Consider the following 23,793-nt stretch of genomic DNA (forward strand, 5'->3'; position numbering starts at 1 on the left):
GTATTCATCCCACTCATTCTGTTTGTTCTTCTCCGGTTCGGTTGGTTTTACCCTCTCTTTCGGACAATCATCTTTTAAAAATCATGTCGGATGTGGGTGTGGTGGTAGATTCTAATGTTGGTTCTCCTAGCTCTCTTCTTTCAATTATTCGGGCTAACGAGGCTGCTCAGGCGGCCATTGCTAAAGCTAAAGAGGCCGTTGCCTCCGACGCTAATGTCTCTACTAATCCTTTGTCTCCGGAGGCGGGTGTGGGAGCTGGTAGTGGCCAGCCCCAGCCCTGTTCCTCCAGGAGGGGCACTTCTAAAAGAGTTAAAACCTACGCGGCCCCTAGCGGGTCTAGTCTCCGCATTAAGAATCTGTCATATAAATGAAAGCCTTATTTTGGAATATTAGAGGGTTCGGCGCTAGGGGGCGTCGTGACCAAATAAAAGATATGATCTGCTCGAACTATATTGACTTTGTGGGGTTGGTTGAAACTTTTAAGGAATCCTTCTCCCCTAATGAACTTTCTGCCATCGTGGGTATGGACAGATTTGATTGGCATGTGTTACCTTCCTCGGGCCACTCGGGTGGGATCTTGATAGGCTCTAATAAAGACATTTTTTATGTTGTTGCTTATGACCATGGGATCTTTTGGGTTAGTGCTGTACTATGTCTTAAAGCGCCGAATACTCTAATGGAGGTTATCGTGGTATATGGGCCTGCTGATCACTCTATGTCTTCTCTGTTTCTTAACGAACTTTCTGTGAAGATCGAATCCTGTAACCTCCCGATGGTTATCGGGGGTGATTTTAATCTCCTTTGCTACCCTTCTGATAAAAACAATGATATCTTCTCTTGGCCTTTGGTGAATGCTTTTAACGAGTTTATTAGCTCCAATGCTATTCGTGAACTTCCTCGGGTTTGAGCCCGCTTTACTTGGTCCAATCACCAGGTTAATCCTGTTAGATCTGTTCTTGATAGAGTGTTCATTTGTCCTAGGTGGGACTCCCTCTTTCCTAGGGCTTCCCTTGGTGCCAAATGCATTGTTGGGTCTGACCATACCCCTCTAATTGTTGACGACGGCTCTGTTAACCTTAGACCCCCGGCTAGATTTCAATTTGATGCCTCTTGGCTGCTCGTTGATGGTTTTGTTGATATGTTAGCCGAGAAGATATCCCACCTGCTCTCCTCTAATACGCGCTCTTTCGGTCCTCTGGATGATTGGCACTATTGCTCCTACAATCTGCGTAAATTTCTTAGAGGCTGGTCTCGCAACCGTGCGGCAGAGGAGCGCCGCTCCAAGGATTTCCTCGAGACCCAAATCTTGGCCTTAGACTTTACTGCCGATTCTGCTGGGCTCTCCGAGGATGGGTGCTCTGTGAGGTATAACCTCGAGGCTGCCTTAATGCAGTTGCACCATCAGGCCGAGGTGTATTGGCGCCAGCGGGGCACGCTCAATTGGACGCTAAAAGGCGATTCCCCCACTGCCTATTTCTTTGCCATTGCGAACGGTCGGAGGAGGCGTTGTGGCATCAACAATCTGATCATCAATGGTGTGCGGTCTTCGGACCAATCTGTTATTATGAATCACGTGCGGGACTTCTTCTCTACTTTGCTTGGGGCTAAACCTCCTTCGGGCCTCTCGATCTCCCCTTCTCTCTGGAACACGGGTTTAAAAGTATCGGCCGAGGACAATGCCTCGTTGATGATTCCCCTATCTGATCAGGAAATCTGGGATATAGTTAACTCTGCTAACCCGAATGCGGCCTCCGGGCCTGACGGCTTTTCTATCCCTTTCTTCCGAAAATTCTGGCCTCAGCTAAGGCAGCTGGTTTGCAGTGTCATACAGGGCTTTTGCCTTGGTACTATCGATATTTCCCGCTTGAACTACGCCGTCATTACTCTGATCCCCAAGGTCAAGGGGGCTGAATTAATCTCTCAATTTCGTCCTATTGCTCTGATTAATAATTTTGCCAAATTCCCGGCTAAGGGCTTTGCTAACCGCCTTTCTCCTGTTGCTCATAGAGTTATTAGCCCCTTCCAATCTGCTTTCATTAAGGGTCGTTTTATTTTAGATGGTATTCTTTCCTTGCACGAAATTGTGCATGACCTGCACTCTCGGAGCTCTAAAGCGATTATTCTTAAGTTAGATTTTGAGAAAGCCTACGACTCGGTCGGTTGGTCTTTTCTTAAGCAGGTCCTGCTCGCGAAAGGTTTTGATGGCGCTTATGTGCATCGTATCATGCAGTTGGTTACTGGGGGCCACATTGCTGTTTCGGTGAATGGGAATATTAGTAATTTTTTTGCCAATGGCAGGGGTCTCCGTCAAGGGGATCCTGCTTCCCCTGTTCTTTTTAACTTTGTGGCTGATGCCTTTTCTTGTATCCTCGCGAGGGCGACTCAATGCGGTCACATTAGTCCGGTGGTCTCTCATTTACTTCTCGAAGGGGTTTCTCACTTGCAGTATGCCGACGATACGATCATTATGGTTGAGCTGGATGATGCTTGTATTGCCAATTTGAAATTCATCCTTCTTTGCTTTGAAGCGGTCTTTGGCCTGAAGATTAACTTCTCCAAAAGCGAGGTCCTAGTTACTGGTGTTGATGATGCGGAAGCCTTGCGTGTGGCCAGGCTTCTTAACTGCTCTTTAGGTTCCTTTCCCTTCAAGTATTTGGGCCTCCCAATTTCCCCTCTTAAACTTCTTGCTAAGGACTTTGCTCCGGTTGTCGCTAAAGTGGGAAACAGGGTCCTTCCATGGCGCGGTAGATACAATACTAACGCTGGCAAGGTGGCTTTAATCAACTCCTGTCTTTCGTCCCTTCCTATGTTCCTTATGGGTTTTTATCTCCTTTCGGCTGGCATTCATGCTGGCTTTGACAAACACAGGGGTGCCTTTTATTGGAATGCGGCGGATAATAAACGAAAATATAGATTAGTCAAGTGGCAGCTTATGTGTTGGCCTAAGAACCTTGGGGGGTTAGGCATTATTAATACGATGGTGATGAACAAATGCTTATTAATTAAATGGTGGTGGAAAATTATGACTACTGGGGCTGATTCTCTTTGGTATTCTATCCTCAAGGCCAAGTATTTCCCTCAATCTAGCCCCTTGTTTGCGTCTGCTAGACGAGGGTCTCAATTCTGGAAGAACCTTGTCAAAGTCAGGCCTATTTTTTTGGAGCATGTTAAATTTATCGTGGGCAATGGTACGTCGGTTCGTTTTTGGCGGGATTGGTGGTGCGGAGATGCTCCTCTGGCTGCTAAGTTCCTGGTTTTGTTTTCTTACTGTCCTAAGCCGGACATCTCCATCGCGGAGGTGGCGGATAATAATTGGGACCTGGCTTTTCGCCGCTCCCTGTCTCCTGAAGAGTTGGAGGATTGGCAAAATCTTTCTGCCCTCTTCCCTGTGCTCTCGGAGGCGCCGGATTCTGTTGTTTGGCCTCATTCGTCTTCTGGCAGGTTTTCGGTCAAGTCGCTCTACTCTAGGCTTATCGGAGGTGCCCCCTCGAATAGATTCTCTAACATCTAGAAGTCCAAAGTGCCTCCTAAGATTAAGATATTTCTTTGGCAAGCTTTCAGAGGCCGCCTTCCTACGGCTGACCAGATTCGCAAGCGCAATGGTCCGGGATCGGAATTTTGTCACCTTTGTGGTGCTCTGGAAAACACGGAACACATCTTTTTCCATTGTGTCTTGGCTAAGTTCGTTTGGAGCTGTGTCAGATCCTAGCTTCAGGTCTCTTGGAATCCCTCGTCCTTCTCTGAGCTTAGAACCCTAGCCAAGGTTCTGGTTGGGGTCACCAAGAGGGTGTTCTGGGTTGGCTTGGGTGCCTTATGTTGGGCTCTTTGGACTATTAGGAACAAGTTTACTATTGAGCATATCTTTCCATCTAAACCTGCTGACGTTCTTTTCAAATCTTGTATCATATTGCAGCAGTGGAGATTATTGACTAAAGACGACGATCGGGATGCCCTGGACGTGCTCATCGCCAAAATTCGGGCTTCGGCATCCCTCTTCTCAGGGCTGGGCCCAAACGTCTGATCAATGTCGCGGTGGTTATATCCGTTTGGTGGTAGTCTTCTCTTTCCCTCCGGCCTGCGCGCCGTGTATGGCAGGGTGCCATGTATCGCTCTGAAACTTCTTTCGCTTGCTACAGGCTCTATGTTCGTTGGATTTGCGGTGTTTCGCTAACTGTTCGGGTTGTTCGGGTCTGTGACGCTGCCGTGTGGCTTTATTTATAAAGTCGGGCCAAGGCCTTTTTTCTAAAAAAGTTGGATCCCCCCCCCCCCCCCCCCCCCCCCCCCCGCCACGCTTCTCTCTCATTTTTATTAGATGTAACACTCTTGCATCAGGGATGGCAACTCGTAGTGAAGCCACGAAGGCAGCTGAGGCTGTGCTTCAGTGGCATGAGCTTGAGTGGCATAAACAGGACAACAAGAGGATGCTCCATGCGGTTTACCGTGTCGGCGATCTGGACCGCATAATCAAGGATGTTACTATATTGTAAGTGACATTTGCAACATCTGCAAGTAATATCATGGCTTTGATGTGATCTTTGTCATTGTGGGAGGTAATACACAGAATGCTTTGGGATGAAACTGCTGAGGAAAAGAGATGTTCCTGATGAGAAGTACACCAACGCCTTCCTTGGCTTTGGACCAGAGGACACCAACTTCGCACTTGAATTGACATATAGTATGTTCACTGAGCTGCCAAAAGTTTTGTGGCACAGTTTCTCCAATATGCCACTTATGTTTGCAGTTGTACAATATGTATCAAACCAATAAGGAAAATACATTTATCTCTTCATATGAACTGACCAACTCTTTTCCTGGTAAAGCATTTCAATTTTCGGTAACTTGTACTGTGCTAAAAATTTAACCTTGCTCAACAGACTATGGTGTTGACAAGTATGACATTGGAGAGCGCTTTGGGCATTTCGGAATCGCTAACGAGGATGCAGTATTATCAATTTGCAATAGCCTATGTCGATGCTGTGAAATTATTATATTCATATGATATGATGGATGCAAATTTTTATTATTTAGATCATGGATGCAAATGCAGGTGTACAAGTTGGCTGAGCATGTTAAATCCAAGGGTGGCAATATCACTCGTGAACCTGGTCCTGTCAAGGGAGGATCCACTATTATTGCCTTTGCACAGGACCTGATGGCTACAGGTTTGCCCTTATCCAGAGGGCTGAGATAGAGATACATGAACTTCTTTGTCAAGTCATGCTTCGTGTTGGTGATCTTGAGCGTTCTATCAAGTTGTATGAGAAATTATTTTTTGCTTTTCTAAGGCTGGGCTATTCCAAAAGTTGGAGATGCTAAATATTTTTTTGTATCTCTAGGGGAGCAGTCTCATTCTCATACATGATGATGTATTGTTTGTTTCCATGCAGGCCCTTGGGATGAAGCTACTAACGAAGGACGTACCTGATTATAAGGTACCTTCTGTTCTAAGAATTTTTTTAGATGTAGTGTTCTTTCATCTTAGTAGACTGATTATTTAGGAGGACTTGAGCAGCGTGGCTTGCGCGGCGGCGGAGAGGAAGGGGTGGGAGGAGAGGAGGCGGAGCAGGGTGGGCACCGCCAGAGACACCCGCAGAGCACGCGCCATCTCGTCGAGCGAAGTGGACGAGTTGTGCTGTTCGTTTACTTCCTGATGATCACGCTGGGCGCAGCCAAGGGGACTGCAATCGACCTGGCCAAGTTCGTCGACAAGGTTGATTTATTTCACATCCCATCCCCTCCTGCTCCGTCTCTAATTTTTTTGTCAGCATAACAATCCGGTGCTCCAAATTTACACATGATAAGGATTTAGCTATTGAACACAATTAAGTGGCTTCCTATGAATAGTTGCAATGCAGATTGCCTTGTGATATGAATGAAGGGGAAATATATCTTTTTGCACTCTGTGTTTGTGTTAACTTGAGCTGGCTGGTGCTATGTACGGTAGTCGTTTTAAGTCGTCGGGTGAAGTTGACGAAACCTGCCACATACTCCCTACTTTTTGTTTATTTAAATCGGGTCCTATCATAAGTAAAGTATTTTTGTTGGACGTTGCACGAACCACAAATCCTGGGATTAATTGTGCATTCCAAAACCTAGTCTTTTGTGACACGTGAGCTGTAAAACCTAGGTTTTGTGAAATTCACTCACATAATTTGTGCTTCCTATAAGACTGGGTATAAGAACACAAAAAGGATGTATAAGCTGAAGAATGTATACATATTACAGTCTCTTGTGCTAGTAGCTGAAGAATGTATAACCTCCTTTATTCGTTTCAATGCGTGGACCCTTTTGTAGCTTTCAGGTTTGTTCTATATGCTGACCTGCTGCCATATTCATATGTCCAGTGACAGGAACTTTAAAGGCATAATATGACCAGCACTCAACTTAGTGCTAGATGAAGCGGTTGAGTCTGAAAGAGGTACTTTCTGATTCCTTTGGTTCTTTTGTATAACGCTTGGTATTGCTTATTGAAATTGGCAAGAGCTAGGGACTTAGGACACACATTTTATATCTCAATTATTTGGGCAGTTAGTATTTTTTTGCTAGCTAATTGGTTAACTAAAATTCGGCTAAGGGATAAGATAACTGCTTATTAGAACTCTGAGTGAGCTAAGTGTAGACGGGGCATGGGATTCTTTGTTCTGCAAAGAACTAGATCATCCATCAACCATACTAGTGCTACATTTCTCAGTAAGTATATGCCTGGCTGCGTATCCGGATGGAATATTGTTAAGTTAGTTTTTACCGCGCTGAACAGAATGAAGTTACCAGGGAAAGGGAAAACCAGACAACTTGGCCTCATTGTAAGTATTTGTTTTCTGACAGTTTTGATTTTATACTTAGTCATTCCTCTATTATTTGAGTGATGCGATAGATTAGGGGAGCTGTCAGGTTGTTAGCAACAAATGAATTCAGAAAAGGTAGGCTCAGCCTATCAGGCGCTAGTGTTTCTACTCCCTCTGTTCATTTTTTTAAGGCGTTTTAGACATTTTAGACAGCGTGTAAAACAGCTTAATTTCAGTTGTCTGAAACAACTTACAAAAGTGAACGGAGGGAGTAGTAGATTATCCTTTAGGACGAGTAGTCAGTCCTCCTGTAGTTACCTGAAGAAACGTAAGAAACTACTCTCTCCGTCCGAAAATGCTTGTCATCGAAATGGACAAAAAGGGATGTATCTAAAACTAAAATACATCTAGATACATCCCCTTTTATTCATTTTGATGACAAGTATTTCCGGACGGAGGGATTACCTACATAATTTTGAGGTCTATGCTAAATAATTCACTTTTGGTATATGTGCCGTTGCTGCGCCCTGTTTACAACTACAGGTCTGAACTTGATGTGTCCTGTTGTGTTTTTTTGCAGGCGTGCAGGAGCACGGCGGTCATGCTGGTCTCACCATGAGATGGCGAACCCTTTCCTCGCCGATGGGGCATAAGCTTGCATTGGTTGGTTATATACTCCTATTTAGAACCCGAACGTTTTAATTTTCACTGCACAACTTCAAATATTGACCCTTGGTTGCTAAAGTGCTGCTGCTGCTAAGTAACTCTGTGTTTTTTCTGTTAAGAATTAATTAACTTATGTTAATTAGGGATAATCCCTGCCTCTCCCCTAACCACCGTCGCTTGCTAGGCAGCGGACGCGACTATTGGCTCGTGTCTTTCTTCTAAAAGACACCTCTTGTAACACACCCTTTGGGAGGGTATAAATACCCACATCAGTGAATAAGAAAGTGCTGTTCGTTTGCTTTATCTCTTAACACGTTATCGGCACTTTTCTCTGCCGAGAGCAATTAGGCCACAGAACGAGAAACAGACAGGCCGTCCCAAGAACGACGGCTGCATGCACGGCGTCGCCGACATGGAAGACGGCGGCCTTAACAAAGAATGGTGCAACCATGCATCAACGATTTGGCATCGCGACGCACCAAGACGGCTTCGGTTGCCGCGGCGCGAGGCGTCAGCAACGGCACGCGACGGCACGGCCGGCTACGCAGCGGCATGTAGTGCCACGGCGACTGTATGCGACTGCGGGTTGCATCTGACGCGGCGTCAACAACGCGGGCTGCAGCGGCAGTGCGACGGCGGCACGGCCACGCGAGAAGAGTTGCCTCGCCATCGGCGCTGAGCACGGCCATGCACAGGCCATCCACGAAAAAGACGACTGCATGCATTCATTCGTACAGGAAGTTGATCAGTAGAATGCTAATTTAGTTGTCGTATTTTGATTAAGAACAATCAGCCGATGATTGATTATGCTTTCATGTACTTCCTGCGAGAATCACTTCACCGAATCTGGCACAAGATGAGGATGGATCGACCGTCTACTACAAAAAGCAGGACCATTAAACTCGGTAGATCATGGTTCTCCATCATACAAACAAAGCGGGTCACGCCGGCGGCATCGCCAGCATCTCAGGATTGTCAACATCCCAAAACGCCAAAACGCAGTGTGCATGGCGTCGGCGGCGCGACGGCTTGGCAGCGACTGTCGGCTGCGAGGTGACGTATGCGACGCGGCCTCGGGGATGGGTGCCCTCCGCAGCAACTCGGCTCTGGCCGAAGTCGTGGCACCGACGTACTCCGATGCGGAGACAACCGGCGTGCACGGAACCACTGCCGGCGGTGGTGGTTATGGGAATTTTTCCGATTGGAAACTGCTCCCCTGCCGCTCAGGTATGGCCACGAAAGGCCAGGGAGGTCCACAACGGTCCTAATGGGCTAGGCCCATGCTCGGGAACTTCCCGTAATAAATAACCTGAAAAAAAAAGGAGAAAACGGGACAAGGAAAGAAATGAAGTGGCATGTGTGTGTGCCATGGGTTTGGGCAATGCTATATAGCTTCGACCCAGGCCAAAATTTTCTTTCTTTTCTGTTTTTTCTTCTTCTGTTTGAGCATTTAGCTCTACAGTTTTTGTTCAGAATGTGTTTTCACGGTAATTGCTTGTATATTACCGTATTGTGAAGCACATTAGTACATCAACATACCTGATTACGCAATTTGATGATTGCCATATGTTGACGATGTTTGTAACTTAATTTACTAGAGAGTAAATTAATTGTGTATGATGGTTTCATGCAGGATATGTTGGACATATCCAAGAGAGTGTTTTCCTGTGTTTGCTATTGATGGCATCAATAATCAAACCTAGGCCATGAATGTCAAAATTAACTTGGCAGCCCGGGATCTTAGTTCCCACATAACCACACCCGCTCAGGGGCTCCGGCTATAGTCACTATAGCAAAGTATGTTACATTGCACTTCACTACACCATGATCTATAAAGGTATCTGATACTCTAGAGCTCTTTTGAGGAGCAATGTGATCAATATATGGTGATGATGATGCTTGAAGTGCATAGGAAATGGATGCTCGTCCGATTCCATGAATTTGAGTCAGTGACAACATACAACTCTAATGAGCATCAAATCAACCGAGGGTTGAGATTCTGCGATAGTGCGGTTTCAGATTCCAATCTCATCGATGAAATGTGTTCCACTTTTAATCCTTTTATGAGGATTTTGACTGAATTGTTTTGTCAATGGTGAAGAAAAGTGGAGACATGATGAGAAACAGAATATGAATGGAGCACAAAAGGGCAAAAGTCATTTCTTGGAGAATGACAAGGTCAGTAGCCTCGGTTGCTACACATGTGGTTATACGACTCACAATGTAAGGAAATGTGATACTTCCATGCATTTGGTGGATTTGTACATTCATCAATTGGCTAAGGGCAAGAGGCCCATGGGAACAAGTGTGAATCTTACTTCACTTGCAATAACAATGATTTCCCAATGGTTGAAAGTTCCCAGATGTTCCTCGGAACACGGGCAACTAGGATCATGCTCAGCAAAAGGAAGGTCCACTATTGAGTATCGATGACATGTTAGTGGACTTCAATTTTATTGACATATATGGAGACCGGATTCAGTCTCTTTTGTCATGCATTGTAATGATGTCTATAGACATATTACATGCTGTAAAATGAATTATGTCCATCAACATAATATGATAGCTATGTCATCAGACATGATGCTTGTGGTATATCCTCTGACATATATAGCTTATGATGTATGTATTATTTCCATATGAGTTCAATCATATGTTGAAATTGGTTTCTTTCTCTTTAGAAACTTAACGAAATAATCCAATTGAGAAGGAAATGTGTTAAGTGGAAACTGGGTCTACTAACACGATATTTTGGGAGATTAAGTGTTTCCATTGCAAGCTCTTGATAAGAGTAACGGAAGTGTCATGACAATTGTGGTCGTGATACGGTAATTGTTGGTTCTGGTCAAGCCACAATTACACTCCCTATGGGTACTACATGGTAATCATGGGTGCATTGATGTATCTAGATTCTACTCGTACCTTGCTGAGTTTTAAGGATATCCGCAATGGTTTCTATGTTGAAACCCATAAAGCGAGTGAGGTTGGAAGCCTACTCATGACTCAGCAAAAGGGATTTGAATGAAATCCTAGACAAAATGTCTTCTCTATCTTTCGGATTGTACTATATATACATACATTGCCTGGGTCTAAATCCTAGACTAAATCCTAGACTAAATTAGATGCGCATTTGGCGTATAAGATAATTTTCTAGAGTCTTGATAAGTTCAAGATATGGCAACATTGCCTGGGTCTCCCTAGTATTGGGATGATGAGAAAATTATTGATGGTCCGATTGGACACAAATCTAACGGTGTGAATTTTCTAAATTCATTGAATTGTGTATGCACGATGTGTGCAGACCGGGAAACTGATCACAAGGCCATCTTATCTCATGAAAGAGGATGGGCCACTAGATTTCCTTGGATAGGAGATATATATATATATATATGTGTGTGTGTGTGTGTGTGTGTGTGTGTGTGTGTGTGTGTGTGTGTGTGATCCAGTTCAACCGTCATATGGGATATTCACATATTTTATAGTGCTTTTGGATGCATCAGTGAGATGGTCCAATGTGTGTCTTATTATAAGGGACCATGCGTTTACATAGTTGATTGCTCGGATCATTAATTTGAGAGCAAATCAATCCTAGCACGGGATAAAATCCATCAGAATGGATAATGCTGCGAAATTTAGTTTGTGAGCATTTGATGATTACTGCCTAGATTGAGGCATAACTGTGGAGCATATTAGTACTTTGTGTACATACCCACATTAGTCTTGCGGAATCACTTGTCAAGAGGATAAGTTGATAGCAAGATTGCTCCTATAGAATTGTAATCTCCCAACATCTAGTTGGGGACATTGCAGTTTTACGTACTGCATATACAAATTCGACGAACTGCATATTATATGGTCTCTCTGTTGCAGTTAGTACGTGGAAACGAGTAAGTATTTCCCATCTGCGATAATTCAGTTGTGTTGGATACATACATATTTCACCACCGCAACGTACATATATGGGCCCTCATAGAAATTGGGGATCTATGTGAGGTATAATTCTCCGTCAATCATAAAGTACCTGTAGTCCTAAGAAGGGGACTTGTTTATGGCCGGGTATGCTGATTGTATTTTGATCAGGACATTTTCCGGCATTAGGGGGAGATATGGACCACATTGAATGCCAGAAAATAGATTGAGATGTGAATAGACATCTAGTCCTGAGGTCCACGTACGAATGAATCTGAACTGGAGGTTCAGAATATTATCAATTTGCAAAGTATCGCAAATAATCTGCCGGTTGCATTTACTAAGTATATAGGTGTCACAAAGTAAAATGTTCCCATAGTGATTGTGTCAGAAAGAGTGGATGTGACCCATAGGTCCACTCGGCCATCGAAGAGGGGGAGGAATCTGGACACAAGAGGAAAAGGCTTCATGGAAGCGTCCAAGGGGAATGAGGAATCCTCAAACAGTAAATGTAGGTCAACTTCATGTTGATATTCAACCAAGGGTTGAAAGACACCTGAAGGATGTTGGACACATCTAGGACCCAGCACGAGTGTGCACACAAATATTTGTGCTGGGACATCGGAAGACCTTGACTCAACTGTTGTGGGAAATCACAAAGAGTCAAAAGGTAATGATGAAATCTCCACTCTGGATATGGATTCGGGAGAATCATACAATAAAGACTACATTATGTCGACATTTATTTATCCTCATGAATTGCGAAAGACCTTGGATTGGATCTAGAACCAAATTCCATGCATGGCTGAGTGTCTAAAATGCTCTAGTTGATCCAAAGGAAGGCAACAATTGAGGATGCACTCGCTCTCAAGAAGAGGGGGCATTGACTTGATCAGTAATACCCACTCCTATGAATTTGTTCCCCGGGGGAGCAAATGGGTTTTTTTGTTCATGAGAAATGAAAACCAAGAGGTGGTGAGACATGAAGCGAGGCTTGTAGCACATGTGTTCACGTAGAGACCCTTCATCGTTTAAGATGAAACATGTTCTTCTGTTGTGAGTGGAATAACGTTCCGATATTTAATATCACTGGCAGTGAATAATGAATTTGTTTATCAAACTGATGGATGTTGTGACTGCATAGTTGTATGAGTCACTTGATTCAGATATCTCTATGATAATTCCTGATGGAATTAAGATTCTGAATTTATTCGCAACATGTATTGTGGAAGCTTCAAAGGTCATTTTATGACTTGAAGTCGGCAAGGATGTGGTATAACTGACTGAGTGAGTTCCTTTGTTAGAAGGATTACTCAAACAATGATAGTTGCTCATGTATACTCATCAAGAAATCCAAAGAAGGATTTGTACAATTTATGTGTATGTTGATGATCTGAATATCATTGGAACTACACAAGAAATACATGACACAAGCAAATCATCTTATGACGGAGTTTAAGATGTAAGATTTGGTTGAGACCAAACTTTGTTTGAGTTTGGAACTTGAGCGTATTCCTTCATGAATACTTATTCATCAGTCTACATGTATCCAAAAGATTGTTGAAAGTTCAACATGGATAAGTCATATCCATTAAGGAACTATGGTTTTGAGATCTCTGGATTACTAGAGATAAGGACCCATTAAGGCCTAATGGCAGTGATGAAGAGATATTTGTGTTGGAAATATGCCCTAGAGGCAATAATAAAAGCATTATTATTATATTTCCTTATTCATGATAATTGTCTTTATTCATGCTATAATTGTGTTATCCGGAAATCGTAATACATGTGTGAATAACAGACACCAACATGTCCCTAGTAAGCCTCTAGTTGACTAGCTCGTTGATCAACAGATAGTCATGGTTTCCTGACTATGGACATTGGATGTCATTGATAACGAGATCACATCATTAGGAGAATGATGTGATGGACAAGACCCAATCCTAAACATAGCACAAGATCGTATAGTTCGTTTGCTAGAGTTTTCCAATGTCAAGTATCTTTTCCTTAGACCATGAGATCGTGTAACTCCCGGATACCGTAGGAGTGCTTTGGGTATGCCAAACGTCACAACGTAACTGGGTGACTATAAAGGTAGACTACGGGTATCTCCGAAAGTGTCTGTTGGGTGACATGGATCAAGACTGGGATTTGTCACTCCGTATGACGGAGAGGTATCACTGGGCCCACTCGGTAATGCATCATCATAATGAGCTCAAAGTGACCAAGTGTCTGGTCACGGGATCATGCATTACGGTACGAGTAAAGTGACTTGCCGGTAACGAGATTGAACGAGGTATTGGGATACCGACGATCGAATCTCGGGCAAGTAACATATCGATTGACAAAGGGAATTGCATACGGGGTTTGATTAAATCCTCGACATCGTGGTTCATCCGATGAGATCGTCGTGGAGCATGTGGGAGCCAACATGGGTATCCAGATCCCGCTGTTGGTTATTGACCAGAGAGTCGTCTCGGTCATGTCTGCTTGTCTCCCGAACCCGTAGGGTCTACACACTTAAGGTTCGGTGACGCTAGGGTTGTGAAGATATGTATATGCAGTAACCCGAATATTGTTCGGGGTCCCGGATGAGATCCCGGACGTCACGAGGAGTTCCGGAATGGTCCGGAGGTAAAGAATTATATATAGGAAGTGCTGTTTCGGCCATCGGGACAAGTTTCGGGGTTATCGGTATTGTACCGGGACCACCGGAGGGGTCCCGGGGGCCCACCGGGTGGGGCCACCTGTCCCGGGGGGGCACATGGGCTGTAGGGGGGTGCGCCTTGGCCTAGATGGGCCAAGGGCACCAGCCCTACTAGGCCCATGCGCCTAGGGTTTCCATGGGGGAGGAGTCCACCTAGTGGAAGGCACCCCGAGGTGCCTTGGGGGGGAGGGAAACCTCCCCCTGGCCGCCGCACCTAGGAGATTGGATCTCCTAGGCTGCGCACCACCCCCCCTTGGCCCTTCTATATATAGTGGGGGAGAGGAGGGACTTGACACACCAGCCCCTGGCGCCTCCCTCTCTCCCCGTTACGTCTCTATCTCGTAGTATAGGCGAAGCCCTGCTACTGTGACGCCCTGCATCCACCACCACGCCGTCGTGCTGCTGGATCTTCATCAACCTCTCCTTCCTCCTTGCTGGATCAAGAAGGAGGAGATGTCTCCCGTCCCGTACGTGTGTTGAACGCGGAGGTGCCGTCCGTTCGGCGCTTGGTCATCGGTGATTTGGATCACGTCGTGTACGACTACCTCATCCCCGTTCTTTTGAACACTTCCGTGCGCGATCTACAAAGGTATGTAGATGCATCCGATAGCTCGTTGCTAGTTGAACTCCTAGATGATCTTGGTGAAACGAGTAGGAAAATTTTTGTTTTCTGCAACGTTCCCCAACAGTGGCATCATGAGCTAGGTCTATGCGTAGTTCTTCTTGCGCGAGTAGAACACAATTTGTTGTGGGCGTAGATTTGTCAACTTTCTTGCCGCTACTAGTCTTTTCTTGCTTCAGCGGCATTGTGGGATGAAGCGGCCCGGACCAACCTTACACGTACGCTTACGTGAGACCGGTTCCACCGACTAACATGCACTAGTTGCATAAGGTGGCTGGCGGGTGTCTGTCTCTCCCACTTTAGTTGGAGCGGATTCGATGAACAGGGTCCTTATGAAGGGTAAATAGAAGTTGACAAATCACGTTGTGGCTTTAACGTAGGTAAGAAGACGTTCTTGCTAGAACCCTAATTCAGCCACGTAAAACTTGCAACAACAATTAGAGGACGTCTAACTTGTTTTTGCAGCAAGTGGTTTGTGATATGATATGGCCAAAGTTGTGATGAATGATGAATGATCTATATGTGATGTATGAGATGTTCATGCTATTGTAATAGGAATCACGACTTGCATGTCGATGAGCATGACAACCGGCAGGAGCCATAGGAGTTGTCTTTATTCTTTTATATGACCTGCGTGTCATTAAGAAACGCCATGTAAATTACTTTACTTTATTGCTAAACGCGTTAGCCATAGTAGTAGAAGTAATAGTTGGCGAGCAACTTCATGGAGACACGATGATGGAGATCATGATGATGGAGATCATGGTGTCAAACCGGTGACAAGATGATCATGGAGCCCCAAGATGGAGATCAAAGGAGCTATGTGATATTGGCCATATCATGTCACGTTTATTATTTGATTGCATATGATGTTTATCATGTTTTTGCATCTTGTTTACTTAGAACGACGGTAGTAAATAAGATGATCCCTCATAACAATTTCAAGAAGTGTTCTCCCCTAACTGTGCACCGTTGCTAAAGTTCGTCGTTTCTAAGCACGCCGTGATGATCGGGTGTGATGGATCCTTACGTTCACATACAACGGGTGTTGACGAGCCTAGCATGTACAGACATGGCCTCGGAACACATGCAAAACACTTAGGGTTAACTTGACGAGCCTAGCATGTACAGACATGGCCTCGGAACACAGAAGACCGAAAGGTCGAGCATGAGTCGTATAGAAGATACGATCAACATGAAGATGTTCACCGACGTTGACTAGTCCGTCTCATGTGATGATCGGACACGGTCTAGTTAACTCGGATCATGTAATACTTAGATGACTAGAGGGATGTCTAATCTAAGTGGGAGTTCATTAATATTTTGATTAGATGAACTTAATTATCATGAACTTAGTCTAAAACTTTACAATATGTCTTGTAGATCAAATGGCCAACGTAGTCCTCAACTTCAACGTGTTCCTAGAGAAAACCAAGCTGAAAGACGATGGCAGCAACTATGCGGACTGGGTCCGGAATCTGAGGATCATCCTCATAGCTGCCAAGAAAGATTATGTCCTACAAGCACCGCTGGGTGACGCACCTGTTCTCCCTGCAGAACAAGACGTTATGAACGCTTGGCAGGCTCGTACCGATGACTACTCCCTCGTTCAGTGCGGCATGCTTTACAGTTTAGAACCGGGGCTCCAAAAGCGTTTTGAGAGACACGGAGCATATGAGATGTTCGAAGAGCTGAAAATGGTTTTCCAAGCTCATGCCCGGATCGAGAGATATGAAGTCTCCGATAAGTTCTTCATCTGTAAGATGGAGGAAAATAGTTCTGTCAGTGAGCACATACTCACTATGTCTGGGTTGCATAACCGCTTGTCTCAGCTGGGAGTTAATCTCCCGGATGATGCGGTCATTGACAGAATCTTCCAGTCGCTTCCACCAAGCTACAAGAGCTTTGTGATGAACTTCAATATGCAGGGGATGGAGAAGACCATTCCTGAAGTATTTGCTATGCTGAAATCAGCAGAGGTAGAAGTCAAGAAGGAACATCAAGTGTTGATGGTCAATAAAACCACTAAGTTCAAGAAAGGCAAGGGTAAAAAGAACTTCAAGAAGGACGGCAAGGGAGTTGCCGCGCCCGGCAAGCAAGCTGCCGGGAAGAAGCCAAAGAATGGACCCAAGCCCGAGACTGAGTGCTTTTATTGCAAGGGAAGCGGTCACTGGAAGCGGAACTGCCCTAAATACTTAGCAGACAAGAAGGCTGGCAAAACAAAAGGTATATGTGATATACATGTGATTGATGTGTACCTTACCAGTACTCGTAGTAACTCCTGGGTATTTGATACCGGTGCCGTTGCTCATATTTGTAACTCACAGCAGGAGCTACGGAATAAGCGGAGGCTGGCGAAGGACGAGGTGACGATGCGCGTCGGGAATGGTTCCAAGGTCTATGTGATCGCCGTCGGCACGCTACCTCTGCATTTACCTACGGGATTAGTTATAAACCTCAATAATTGTTATTTAGTGCCAAGTTTGAGCATGAACATTGTATCAGGATCTCGTTTAATTCGAGATGGCTACTCATTTAAATCCGAGAATAATGGTTGTTCTATTTATATGAGAGATATGTTTTATGGTCATGCTCCGATGGTGAATGGTTTATTCTTTATGAATCTCGAGCGTAATGCTACACATGTTCATAATGTGAGTACCAAAAGATGTAAAGTTGGTAATGATAGTACCACATACTTGTGGCACTGCCGCCTTGGTCACACTGGTGTCAAACGCATGAAGAAGGTCCATACAGATGGACTTTTAGAGTCTCTTGATTATGAATCATTTGACACGTGCGAACCATGCCTCATGGGTAAAATGACCAAGACTCCGTTCTTAGGAACAATGGAGCGAGCAACCAACTTGTTGGAAATCATACATACTGATGTATGCGGTCCAATGAGTGTTGAGGCTCGCGGTGGCTATCGTTATGTTCTCACCCTCACTGATGACTTATGTCTACTTAATGAAACACAAGTCTGAAACCTTTGAAAAGTTCAAGGAATTTCAGAGTGAGGTTGAGAATCAACGTGACAGGAAAATCAAGTTTCTACGATCAGATCGTGGAGGAGAATACTTGAGTCACGAATTTGGCACACACTTAAGAAAATGTGGAATAGTTTCACAACTCACGCCGCCTGGAACACCTCAGCGTAACTGTGTGTCCGAACGTCGTAATCGCACTCTATTAGATATGGTGCGGTCTATGATGTCTCTTACTGATTTACCGCTATCTTTTTGGGGCTATGCTTTAGAGACTGCCGCATTCACTTTAAATAGGGCTCCGTCGAAATCCGTTGAGACGACACCGTATGAATTATGGTTTGGGAAGAAGCCTAAGCTGTCGTTTCTAAAAGTTTGGGGATGCGATGCTTATGTCAAGAAACTTCAACCTGAAAAGCTCGAACCCAAGTCGGAAAAATGCGTCTTCATAGGATACCCAAAAGAAACTATTGGGTACACCTTCTACCTCAGATCCGAAGGCAAGATCTTTGTTTCCAAGAATGGGTCCTTTCTAGAGAAAGAGTTTCTCTCGAAAGAAGTAAGTGGGAGGAAAGTAGAGCTTGATGAAGTATTACCTCTTGAACCGGAAAATGGCGCAACTCAAGAAAATGTTCCTGAGGTGCCAGCACCGACTAGAGAGGAAGTTGATGATAATGATCAAGATACTTCTGATCAAGCTCCTACTGAAATTCGAAGGTCCACAAGGACACGTTCCGCACCAGAGTGGTACGGCAACCCTGTCTTGGAAATCATGTTGTTAGACAACGGTGAATCTTCGAACTATGAAGAAGCGATGGCGGGCCCGGATTCCGAAAAATGGCTATAAGCCATGAAATCCGAGATAGGATCCATGTATGAAAACGAAGTATGGACTTTGACTGACTTTCCCGTTGAACGGCGAGCCATAGAGAATAAATGGATCTTTAAGAAGAAGACAGACGCGGATGGTAATGTGACCATCTATAAAGCTCGACTTGTCGCTAAGGGTTATCGACAAGTTCAAGGGGTTGACTACGATGAGACTTTCTCACCGGTAGCGAAGCTGAAGTCCGTCCGAATCATGTTAGCGATTGCCGCATTCTATGATTATGAAATATGGCAAATGGACGTCAAAATGGCATTCCTTAATGGTTTCCTTAAGGAAGAATTGTATATGATGCAGCCGGAAGGTTTTGTCGATCCTAAGAATGCTGACAAGGTGTGCAAGCTCCAACGCTCGATTTATGGGCTGGTGTAAGCATCTCGGAGTTGGAACATTCGCTTTGATGAGATGATCAAAGCGTTTGGGTTTACGCAGACTTATGGAGAAGCCTGCGTTTACAAGAAAGTGAGTGGGAGCTCTGTAGCATTTCTCATATTATATGTGGATGACATACTTTTGATGGGAAATGATATAGAACTCTTGGACAGCATTAAGGCCTACTTGAATAAAAGTTTTTCAATGAAGGACCTTGGAGAAGCTGCTTATATATTAGGCATCAAAATCTATAGAGATAGATCGAGACGCCTCATAGGTCTTTCACAAAGCACATACCTTGATAAGATATTGAAGAAGTTCAATATGGATCAATCTAAGAAGGGGTTCTTGCCTGTGTTACAAGGTATGAAATTGAGCTCAGCTCAATGTCCGACCACGGCAGAAGATATAGAAGAGATGAGCGTCATCCCCTATGCCTCAGCCATAGGTTCTATTATGTATGCCATGCTGTGTACCAGACCTGATGTAAACCTTGCCGTAAGTTTGGTAGGAAGGTACCAAAGTAATCCCGGCAAGGAACACTGGACAGCGGTCAAGAATATCCTGAAGTACCTGAAAAGGACTAAGGAAATGTTTCTCGTTTATGGAGGTGACGAAGAGCTCGTCGTAAAGGGTTACGTCGACGCTAGCTTCGACACAGATCTGGATGACTCTAAGTCACAGACCGGATACGTGTATATTTTGAATGGTGGGGCAGTAAGCTGGTGCAGTTGCAAGCAAAGCGTCGTGGCGGGATCTACATGTGAAGCGGAGTACATGGCAGCCTCGGAGGCAGCACATGAAGCAATATGGGTGAAGGAGTTCATCACCGACCTAGGAGTCATACCCAATGCGTCGGGGCCGGTCAAGCTCTTCTGTGACAACACTGGAGCCATTGCTCTTGCCAAGGAGCCCAGGTTTCACAAGAAGACAAGGCACATCAAACGACGCTTCAACTCCATTCGTGAAAATGTTCAAGATGGAGACATAGAGATTTGTAAAGTACACACGGACCTAAATATAGCGGATCCGTTGACTAAACCTCTCCCTAGAGCAAAACATGATCAACACCAGAATTCCATGGGTGTTCGATTCATCACAATGTAACTAGATTATTGACTCTAGTGCAAGTGGGAGACTGTTGGAAATATGCCCTAGAGGCAATAATAAAAGCATTATTATTATATTTCCTTATTCATGATAATTGTCTTTATTCATGCTATAATTGTGTTATCCGGAAATCGTAATACATGTGTGAATAACAGACACCAACATGTCCCTAGTAAGCCTCTAGTTGACTAGCTCGTTGATCAACAGATAGTTATGGTTTCCTGACTATGGACATTGGATGTCATTGATAACGAGATCACATCATTAGGAGAATGATGTGATGGACAAGACCCAATCCTAAACATAGCACAAGATCGTATAGTTCGTTTGCTAGAGTTTTCCAATGTCAAGTATCTTTTCCTTAGACCATGAGATCGTGTAACTCCCGGATACCGTAGGAGTGCTTTGGGTATACCAAACGTCACAACGTAACTGGGTGACTATAAAGGTAGACTACGGGTATCTCCGAAAGTGTCTGTTGGGTGACATGGATCAAGACTGGGATTTGTCACTCCGTATGACGGAGAGGTATCACTGGGCCCACTCGGTAATGCATCATCATAATGAGCTCAAAGTGACCAAGTGTCTGGTCACGGGATCATGCATTACGGTACGAGTAAAGTGACTTGCCGGTAACGAGATTGAACGAGGTATTGGGATACCGACGATCGAATCTCGGGCAAGTAACATATCGATTGACAAAGGGAATTGCATACGGGGTTTGATTAAATCCTCGACATCGTGGTTCATCCGATGAGATCATCGTGGAGCATGTGGGAGCCAACATGGGTATCCAGATCCCGCTGTTGGCTATTGACCGGAGAGTCATCTCGGTCATGTCTTCTTGTCTCCCGAACCCGTAGGGTCTACACACTTAAGGTTCGGTGACGCTAGGGTTGTGAAGATATGTATATGCAGTAACCCGAATATTGTTCGGGGTCCCGGATGAGATCCCGGATGTCACGAGGAGTTCCGGAATGGTCCGGAGGTAAAGAATTATATATAGAAAGTGCTGTTTCGGCCATCGGGACAAGTTTCGGGGTTATCGGTACTGTACCGGGACCACCGGAGGGGTCCCGGGGGCCCACCGGGTGGGGCCACCTGTCCCGGGGGGCCACATGGGCTGTAGGGGGGTGCGCCTTGGCCTAGATGGGCCAAGGGCACCAGCCCTACTAGGCCCATGCGCCTAGGGTTTCCATGGGGGAGGAGTCCACCTAGTGGAAGGCACCCCGAGGTGCCTTGGGGGGGAGGGAAACCTCCCCCTGGCCGCCGCACCTAGGAGATTGGATCTCCTAGGCTGCGCACCACCCCCCCTTGTCCCTCCTATATATAGTGGGGGAGAGGAGGGACTTGACACACCAGCCCCTGGCGCCTCCCTCTCTCCCCGTTACGTCTCTATCTCGTAGTATAGGCGAAGCCCTGCTACTGTGACGCCCTGCATCCACCACCACGCCATCGTGCTGCTGGATCTTCATCAACCTCTCCTTCCTCCTTGCTGGATCAAGAAGGAGGAGACGTCTCCCGTCCCGTACGTGTGTTGAACGCGGAGGTGCCGTCCATTCGGCGCTTGGTCATCGGTGATTTGGATCACGTCGTGTACGACTACCTCATCCCCGTTCTTTTGAACGCTTCCGTGCGCGATCTACAAAGGTATGTAGATGCATCCGATAGCTCGTTGCTAGTTGAACTCCTAGATGATCTTGGTGAAACGAGTAGGAAAATTTTTGTTTTCTGCAACGTTCCCCAACAATTTGGACTTGAGTTTCCATATCACGGTGCAATGAGAGCACACGTGTATCTAGCAAACTGTACCAGACCTGGTATTTCATTAGCAGTAAATTTATTAGCTAGATACAATGCATCACTGATTAAAAGGCGTTGGGTTGGTGTGAAGAATATTTTCAGATATCTTCTGGACACCATAGATCTTGGATTGTTCTATGAGAAAACAAATCAAGATATGACCATGGTTGGATATTGTGATGCTGTGTATATATTAAATCCCCATAATCCTAGATCACAGACTAGTTTTTGTCTCCTCGAATGAAGGTGTGACCTTTGACCTTCTCTGGGAAGTCGAGAAGACATATTTAGTGGCTGCATCCACTAGTCATTCTAAAATCGTTGATTCGTATGAAGCATCACATGAATGTATGTGACTTCACGGAATGATGAACTTTCTTGAAAGTTCAAGTGGGATTGGTTGGTAGGAACCACCCACCATTATCTCTGAAGATAATGTTTTGTTTGTATTATGCAGATGCAGACAGGTTATAAAGAACAACACTAGAATGTGTATGGCTCTAAAAGTATTTTATTCCCCATGAGTTGAAGAAAGAAAGGTGGAAGATAAATGTCTTGCAAATGAAGTCATGTGATAATTTTGGTGATTTATTCACAAAGTCTTTACCAAGTTCTTCATTCCAGAAATAAGTTAATGGAATTGGTATGAGGTGACTTTATTATTTGCAAGGTTCAGGGGGAGTGCACTCATGAATGATAACCTGTTCGAGATCTTCGGATCTTTTGTATTGCACTATTTTCCTTTATGAGTTTTTCCTGAATGGTTTCTCATGAAAGGTTTTTAATGAGGTAATAGTAATACAAATATGATAATATGTCATTTTCTCTTTATTTTCCCACTGGGTTTTTGGAAGGAGTTTTTCATGGGCATATAGCATATATATCCTCCTTTTTTTTCCACAGGGTTTTTGGAGGAAAATTTAAGGAAGATTGTGTATGATTACAAGGAGAAGCGGTGATTAGAGGGAGTGTTAAGAATTAATTAACTTATGTTAATTAGGGATAATCCCTGCCTCTCCCCTAACCACCGTCGCTTGCTAGGCAGCGGACGCGACTATTGGCTCGTGTCTTTCTTCTAAAAGACACCTCTTGTAACACACCCTTTGGAAGGGTATAAATACCCACATCAGTGAATAAGAAAGTGATGTTCGTTTGCTTTATCTCTTAACATTTTTCTCTTCTTCTCCGATACCACTATTAAGTTAGAGAAAAATTCACTATAGGTCACAAAACTTGAGCCGGATGACACTTTGGTACCGCTACTTCAAAATACCCGAACTATAGTCCATGTACTTGCGCACAGGGTTCACTTTGGTCTGTATGTACGATTTTGTCTACGTATTCGCTGACTTGGCCGAGTCAGCGGCCGCCAGTTAGGCTTTGACCGCCACATAGTCGATCCTAGGGTGAATACTACTCGATCCGGGGTTATTTTTGCAAAAACGCCATTTCGCCCAGGGACCTGGTGGAGACGGTCTGGGGAATCGCCGGCAGCGGCGTGCCGTTCCTCTGGGTGGTCCGGTCGGGCCTGGTCACCGCGGACGGGCTGACATGGCTGCCGGATGGGTTCGAGGAGGCGACACGCGGGCGCGGGATGGTGGTGGAGTGGGCGCCGCAGGAGGAGGTGCTCTGGCACGCGGCCATGGCCGGGTTCTGGACGCACGGGGGCTGGAACTCGACGACGGAGAGCGTTTGTGAGGGGATGCCGAAGCTGTGTCGCCCGCACTTCGGCGACCAGATGGGGAACGCCAGGTACGTGGAGCACGTGTGGAGGGTGGGCTTCGAGGTCGCCGGCGCGCTCGAGAGGGGCGGCATGGAGGCCGCCATCCGGCGGCTCGTCACAAGGAGCGAGGGAGCGGAGATGCGGGCCAGGGCCAGGGACCTGGTGGAGACGGCCTGGGGCATCGGAGAATACACGTGAGCTTCGGCAGCCTGGCATGCATGTC

At 45.3% G+C, this 23,793-nt stretch overlaps 1 protein-coding gene and 1 pseudogene across 1 annotated transcript; both read left to right on the forward strand.

The window, feature by feature from the left end:
* Positions 1-4,334: 4,334 nt before the first annotated feature.
* LOC125535879 lies at positions 4,335-5,426 on the forward strand (annotated as a pseudogene).
* Positions 5,427-8,458: 3,032 nt separating this feature from the next.
* On the forward strand, positions 8,459-23,768 carry LOC125532931 (DIMBOA UDP-glucosyltransferase BX8-like). The gene is made up of 3 exons (XM_048696783.1): positions 8,459-8,678; positions 22,305-22,314; positions 23,306-23,768. The coding sequence occupies exons 1-3, from the start codon at positions 8,459-8,461 to the stop codon at positions 23,766-23,768; spliced, it is 693 nt and encodes a 230-aa protein (XP_048552740.1).
* Positions 23,769-23,793: the final 25 nt, after the last annotated feature.

The sequence above is a fragment of the Triticum urartu genome, chromosome 1, assembly GCF_003073215.2.
Source record: "Triticum urartu cultivar G1812 chromosome 1, Tu2.1, whole genome shotgun sequence".
NCBI lineage: Eukaryota > Viridiplantae > Streptophyta > Magnoliopsida > Poales > Poaceae > Triticum > Triticum urartu.

Excerpts from the sequence above, each read along its gene's own strand:
- LOC125532931 (XM_048696783.1), top strand. The coding sequence starts at position 8,459 with ATGGCGTCGGCGGCGCGACGGCTTGGCAGCGACTGTCGGCTGCGAGGT.